Source organism: Anopheles gambiae, chromosome 2, assembly GCF_943734735.2.
Source record: "Anopheles gambiae chromosome 2, idAnoGambNW_F1_1, whole genome shotgun sequence".
Taxonomy (NCBI): domain Eukaryota; kingdom Metazoa; phylum Arthropoda; class Insecta; order Diptera; family Culicidae; genus Anopheles; species Anopheles gambiae.
Window position 1 is genome coordinate 41,954,716 of NC_064601.1, and position 7,491 is coordinate 41,962,206.

At 45.7% G+C, this 7,491-nt stretch overlaps 1 protein-coding gene across 17 annotated transcripts in view; it reads left to right on the plus strand.

Annotated features, from left to right (window-relative positions):
• The window catches only part of LOC1271468 (RIMS-binding protein 2), a 90,245-nt gene that overhangs the window by 58,094 nt on the left and 24,660 nt on the right, over positions 1–7,491 (plus strand). For 15 of the 17 annotated variants that reach the window (XM_061650536.1, XM_061650537.1, XM_061650526.1 and 12 more), the window contains 4 exons: positions 4,716–4,906; positions 4,986–5,232; positions 5,327–5,487; positions 5,721–5,982. In XM_061650536.1, the coding sequence (XP_061506520.1) occupies positions 4,716–4,906; positions 4,986–5,232; positions 5,327–5,487; positions 5,721–5,982 (861 nt within the window). The remainder of the gene's footprint in view (positions 1–4,715; positions 4,907–4,985; positions 5,233–5,326; positions 5,488–5,720; positions 5,983–7,491) is intronic. The other 2 variants (XM_061650530.1, XM_061650539.1) reach the window with 1 other exon arrangement.

Genomic DNA, 7,491 nt, shown 5'->3' on the forward strand with positions numbered 1-7,491 from the left:
TAAGAAAGATGAATATTCAAATGCACTGAAAGTGCATAAAACAGACTGGTGGGACGTAATGGTGGTCGATCAGCAAAAAGGCAACAGTAGAATTGGGAAAACAGGCGGATTATCTTGCTAACGATATAGCGGGGTGCGTCCCAACACTGACACAAAAGGGACGCAGAGCTTGCATGCGTGTATGCACGAAGCTCCCTAACCAAAGGATGGTAAAGTTGATGGAAAGTTTGCTGCGTTCCCTTCCCTTTCCCACCCCCCCCCCCCTCCCCCCGTTTGGCAGCAATTTTATGATTATTTTTTGCGTGCAGCAGAAGCCACAAAATGTTACTTCCCCGAGATGTTCCCGTTGCTGGATTTGGTGTCTTTTGGTCTGGGTTCTTTTTTATTGGTATCCCTTTTTTGCGTGAAACTTCACCGTTGAACTCGTTTTCCAATAACACAGAAACAAATCATAGTTATAGCTGACAGGGCATCTTTTTTTTGGTTTTAGCTTTTCACTTCCTTTCAAAAGCGAAAAGTTACACCCTTTCCAGTGTGCTTTTTTATCGTTTTATTAGCGTGCTGGAAAATGAAAACTGACACAGGCTGAGTAACATGTGGGCCACGTGTCTAAGCTGCTGTTTATATGAATGCAGAGAAGCTATCCTTGAACATTCTGCGCAAGGAAGCTTGCTTGTTGTGCAATGTGTTTGTTTTTTCTTCTTCTTTACGATGGAAAATCAAGAGTTTTCCCATGGGACACTTACTGCCGTTCCCAAGAACTACGTTCAACCGGTGCAAAGTGTTCTTATTAATTTAAATCCCTACGTGATAGTCCCGTCCCAGGGCATCATCGCATTCAACTTCTTCGTTGGTGTTGCCACCCAACCCCGGAGTGGGAAATGTTTTGCCTCTTCTCTGTACAGATGACAGCAAATCTGTGTTCTCGCTAGCCTGGAACCACCCACGTGGCATTGGGAGACAAAAAGGTCTATCACGCCTTTTCCCACGCGATGGATGTGTACATGACAAACTTATCTCTTACGGGCAAATAGTACATACTCTTTCGAGCATTAGCAGCAGCACCAGCATCAGCATCAGCAGCAGCAGTATCTTTATCTACTAGCATACATCACACATACATTCAAGCAAGCACATTTTGCAATGCTGCCTCAATTGTGAAGCAAAAGGTGGGAATAGATAGAACGTAGATGAACAGATATGCGGGCATACGCGAAAAGAAAACATCTCACCTTTGAGAAAAACATGTCTACCTTGACGCCTGCCACTCCTTTTAAACGTATACATTGCACTGACTGACCTTCTGTGCCATCAGATACGTGCAATTTTACAAAATCAGTAAGACAGAGGAGGTGCACTTGCACTTGAAACGATTCTTTCATTCTTTAGGATTAAGCTTTTGTTGCTTGCTGCTGCCGGTGCAACGATAGGAGTAGCATTTCCTTTCATGCTACCAAGTACCGGGCAATGCATTCAGATTGCGAAGAACAGTAACATGCTGTTCAATTCCGACTCTTCAAACTGGTGCAACACCCAACAGTGCACGAAAGGAAATGAAGCCTCACCGCAAGCCTCGCAGCAATTCGCTTTGGAACGTTAATTTGATTCAAGCACCCCTACACGATCCATTGTAAAAGCGATCCATAGACCTTAGGCGAGTGCACACCAGCCGTAATGTGTGGATCCGATGGAGGCAAACAAAAAAGTGTGTAACTTCCACGACAAGTCTTTGGAGCGCAAAGACGGCAAATCGTGGTACCACCGTGCCAAGCGCAAACGAGGAGAGTAACTGCATGCCTCATTCGATATCCTTTCCGGTTGAAAGAACGAGGTGTTGAATACGACAGATAAATAATTGGAATTTTTACACTCTTCCTAACATACAAACGTGGATGTGTGAATACACGTGCGGCCGGGCCCGTTCAAGGCATGTCAGAGTGTGCAAAGGCATGTCCTACCCCTTGCAGAAATAGGAACCAGGGGCAGGAATGTTTCTCTAGCCGACCGAAAAATAAAAAAAACGAGCACCCATGAAAAGAAAACACGATTCCCATGTCCGTCGGCATGTCACCGCCGGCTTCAACTGTCTTCTGGCAGACGCATCCTTACATCTTTTGTCACTCGACGAGAGCCACTCTGAAGGTCCCCGGGATGACTGGCGCACACCGTCCTAAATCGCGTGCTTGTTGGCCGTGCATGTTTCCTGTCAGTTTCACTCGCTCAGGCTGCTTTGAAAGCTCCAAAAGAAGTACCGGTGGTTATGGAATCAGCATATTTTTTTCTTTGCTGTAGCTGTCCCTCTTTCTCCTTACCTCTTTTTTCTTCTGGTGCATGTATCGTACAACCCGTATGATGTACCATGTGGGATGCGCGCTTGAGTAATAACAACGTGCTCCTTTGCCGTGCCTTTTCCGGTTAACCCTTGCCGCATGCCATTTTCCAACGACAGCAGCAACGACCAACGCAACAAGACCACGCCTGGGTCCTGGGTCGTTTTTGCTCGTTATCTTTCCGGCGAACAATATGTTACGCTCGCGCCTTTGCCACTCTGTGTATGGGCGCAACGAGCAAAGCGTAAACCATGCGAAGAAAAAGCAGTTTAAAACCATTGGCTCCCTCCATGGGCTCGGTAGGGCACATTCCCCGTCACCGCCATACCACCATCAATATGGCCGCCGACCTTATGACTGACGGCGCGCAATGACTTTAGAGAGGCGCCCATCCCGAGGAGGCACAATATAAAAAAAAACAACCGCAACAGCTCTGGTTGCCACCTTTGTGGTGATACTTTTTGAACGTTTGCAATAAATCTTACATTAAAGCGATCAAACACCACAGAGGCAAGAAGAACGAGAGAGGTGGAGGAGGGTGACAAAAATCTGCCAACAAAACAGAAATAGAAACGGTATACAAATCTCAGGACTATCGCAAACCCATCGCCTCAAATTGCCATTACCAGCCAGCCGAGCGAAGTAAGGTGAACGGCGGTCGGTGCGCGAGACAGACACACTTGAATGGATCGAAATGGATCGGGTGGCTCGATCTTGCCGTGCCCGTACCGCCTTACTCTGCCGGAAGATAACCATTTTTCATGTAACACGCCATCCGGCCATATATTGGCGCAGGCAAGCGGACGGCTAGCAGTAGAGCCATTAAGCGGCATCTGGGGGACCGGTTGCCATTGCGGTTTGAATTGCGTTCAATTTTTCTTTTACACCGCACCGAACCGGGCACGTGTGTAGCGCCTTCAAGTGTACCCGGAAGTCAAAAGTGTGGTTCGGTATCGTTTACGACTGGCGGGGAAAAGCTTTGCAGGCGGCATAATGATGAGCACGAAAGATTTGTCATTTCGCGATCGTTTAACTTCTTTGTTGTACGTACTTTGCAGCTACGCATTGATCGAGCCTGGCGTCATTTGCGGTATATAGTTTGGCGTCGGTTGCGCTCTGTATTTCAAAACAAATTGCTTCGTCACTTGAGGGAGAATTTAGAGGCAAAAAGACATTCGTAACTTCGTCCATAAATTTTTCCCGTAATTCTGCAGATTCTATCCTTTCATAACAGCTCACTTTCGATACATTAGAAACAATTTTGTTTGAATGGATATAAATAGATTAGTGAATAATAAATTAATTCAATGTCTACTAGAATTGGTTGCGGAGTGCAATACATGGCCCAGTTCCATCAGAATGCCTAGGTAGCGTGATTTTATGTTTGGATACTCTGAGCTATTGTTCAATGCCTATGTTACATATCATGGTGAATTTCTACTTATAATAAAGATAACTTCAATTATGAGTACGGGTCTTAATCGTTATAATTTTGAAATGTTGAAATCCAATTTGTACACACATTTTGGCAGTATGGCAAAAGGTTCACTTAATAATTGCAGAAGAGTTTCGATCAAAATCCAAAACAACATGTTCGACGTTCACAGAACACAGAAATGTACGTAATGTCATGCAAATGAAACCAAAAAACTTACACAATTAACTACGAATGCGCAGCTATATAGAACAGCTGTTATTTGTATTAGAGTGTACGACTGTCCTTTGTGACACAATCCGGTAGCTGTCGATCCAATAAACAAATGTCCCCTTAGCTGGAAATCGCTTTCTCAAAGTTGGAAGGACTCATCTTCTTCGCTGATTTATTTCATACGAATGTTACATCAGGAAATTGAATAAGTGTATAAATTCCTTGCAAACTATATGTTAAACGACGACAGAATTGGTATTTTCATTCAAAGAGCAAAACAGGACTTAACTTCCTTTAAACATACAAACCGTTAACATGTTGAAATAGTAAACACACACAAACACCATTTAATCGATTCCTTATAACCAAATACTAAACGCCAAACAATGTCTGGAACATTAACTGACAAACAAACAAAAATACGCAAACCACGAGCATCTAAGACACAATACAAATATTCTTCATTTTTTGTCTCTGTTAGCTCTCTGTTTGTATGTCTGTCCAGTTCAGTGTTCTTTATGCATTCTCTCTATCTTCTACTCGCTGTATGTATGTGTGTGTGAGTATCTGTACGCCTGTGTGTGTGTAACAGCCGTTTCTCTATTGCGTTTGGTTGTCGTGAGCGAAAAGTTTGTTGTCTACTCCACTATCGTCCTCGGTCTCTGTCCTTTCCCCCTCGTCATCCTTTTGCCGAACCGTTGCCGCAGCCGGCGCCGAACTAATGTTCTCCGTGTTAGTTCCTGCACCGAAGCACCTCACCCTGGAGCGGCAGCTAAACAAGAGCGTACTGATCGGCTGGTCGCAACCGGACCCACCGATGTGCAATCAGATCGAAAGCTTCCACGTGTACGTGGACGGTGTCCTCAAGGTGACGGTAAAGGCAACCGAGCGCACCCGCGCCTTGGTAGAAGGCGTAGATTCTAACCGAGTACGTACACACGCTAGCAGCGTCCAGCGAGATGGTGTCGAAGTTGGTAGTTTGCTAACCTCAACTCTCTTGCCCACAGCCACATAGGATTAGTGTGCGTAGCGTGACGCAAAACCGGCGAACATCGCGCGATGCCGCCTGTACAATGATCATCGGCCGTGATACGGCACACTTAGGACCATCGGCTGTAAGGGCTACACACATTACCTGCTCCAGTGCCGTCATCTCCTGGCTACCGGCCAACTCCAACCATCAGCACGTCGTCTGCGTGAACAACGTGGAGGTCAGAACGGTGAAGCCTGGTGTCTATCGGCACACCATTACCGGTAAGTCTTGCCGTGCGCTAGATGACTAACCGATCGGCCACTGGAATTGATCCATCCACTTCCTCTGTCTCTCGAATCTATCTTTTTCATTCAGGGCTGGCCCCAAGCACACAGTATCGCGTCACAGTGCGTGCAAAGCATCTGCGAGCGTCGGGACAGCAACAGGCCCCTCCAGCAGGACCTCCGCCAGAGGAAGCGCCCGGAGCTTACACCGACTTCCGCACCCTAGCCAAAGGACTGCCAGATCCACCACAGGTAATGCTTGTTCGCCCTACATCGCACCATCGCACACCACAACGTTCGTTGCATTGACCTCGTCACTCTCTCTCTCTCTCTCTCTCTTTGTATCTCCACATCTTTCACGGGGGTTTCCTTCACACTGCCCCCACTCTCGCTCTATGACTCTCTCTCTCTCTCTCTCGCTCTCTTTCGCTCTCTCTATACGCCTTTTCTTTTTTACTTCCAACGCGTGCTCCGCTTCCACTCAGGAGATCCAAGTCGAAGCTGGACCACAGGACGGGACGCTGCTCGTGACCTGGCAGCCGGTGACGCGTCCACCTTCGTCCGGCCCGGTGACCGGGTACGCCGTGTACGCCGACGGCAAAAAGGTGACCGACGTCGACTCGCCGACCGGCGACCATGCCCTCATCGATATCGGCAAGCTGGTCGGGCTGAACCCGCGTGCCGTAACCGTGCGGACCAAATCGCGTGACTCACAGTCGGCGGACAGCACACCGACGATGATACCAAGTAAATATGCTACACCACTCGACTCCCCGGGGTCCCGTGTTGCTTGTGTCTTTTGTTTCGCTGCCTTTCGTTAGGCCCTTGACCAGCACACCCCCAAGCAAAGCGATGCATCGCTACATTCGGTATGCTGGTGAGGGGTTGAGGCTACTTTTTTTGATTTTTTAGTTTGTGTAGATGTGTGCGTGAATGGAATGAGTGTTGTTTGCCCGGTAGTACACGATTTGTAGCACCGCTGTCTCTTCGGGGCAGCTCCTGAGAGCACACAAATCTCGGCACCGCATGCGAGATCAGAGGCAATGATTTGTTTTCCTCCGTTTGTTCTTAATTTCTCTTTAAGTTTTCCGTTTTAATTACACATTGGCGTTTTCTTCCGAAGGGACTTCCTCTGAGTTCCTTTTTAATCGCTATCTTTTTGTTTCTGTGTCTCCCAATGTGGTGCCGATGATCTCTATCCTGCCAAAAAGTGTCCTGATCTGTCTTTCCCAATCCCACTATCACCGTGCCTTTCTACCACCACCACCACCACAACCACATCACACTCACATTCGTTTCTCATTGTCCTACCCAGTCTGCAAGTTGTTTTATCTTATGTTCACTGTACATAATAACGTTAGAAACATTTTGTTAAACCCGTCCGGTGTCATTTCATTTGTAAAATTGTTAATACAGATGTCACGAAACAAAATAATATTAACATAAAAACACCCCACCCTATCAGTGACGTTCTGGTTTTTCCTTGCTGGTAGCAATCGAAACTGTGTAATTGTTTCACATTCACAACACATGTTTGTAATTTGTGTCATCCATCCGGATAAAAAAAACACTACCCTTTGTTCTTTGTACAATGTGTAGAAACATTTCCCAATGATAATAACAACAAATGCAATAAAAAAGAGAATTAAATGTGATACACGTAAATGTGATGCAAAAGGTATTTTGCATTATATTTTTTTTAATAATATTTTGAATAGTAAGCAATCAAATCCATAATAAAATAATACACCTTAGCACCCCTGCAAATCAAGAGAATACTACTACAGCTAAACAAAGTACGTAAAAATAAGGCGCATTCGTTGCAGAAGATTGTGGTGGTTGTGGTTGGTCTACGCAACAACTGTGGTGGTTTATCAAAATAAAATCATCATCGGTGTGCCAACTAAAAAACGTCACAAACCCCACAAAGAAATCAACGCAACGTCACCCCTGTCACATCTAGGCCACGGTCAGGGAATTAAATAATAGATAGAAGTTAAAAATAAATATTTTTAATTATGGGTGCGGATGAACAAGCTTTCGCTTCAGACGACGTCCTGCTAAGCAAGCATGAGACTCTATCTGTTTTGATACTCTCAGCTTTTCTCCCCTCTGAACCACACAAGCTTAAATGCAGCATCTATGTTTAAAACAAACAACCTGGTAGAGTATGCTTCCAAAAAATGCATGTTTATGCCAACACCCAAACACTTGCACTTCGATGCGTGCAAAAAAAGCGTTTTACGCATACAACCA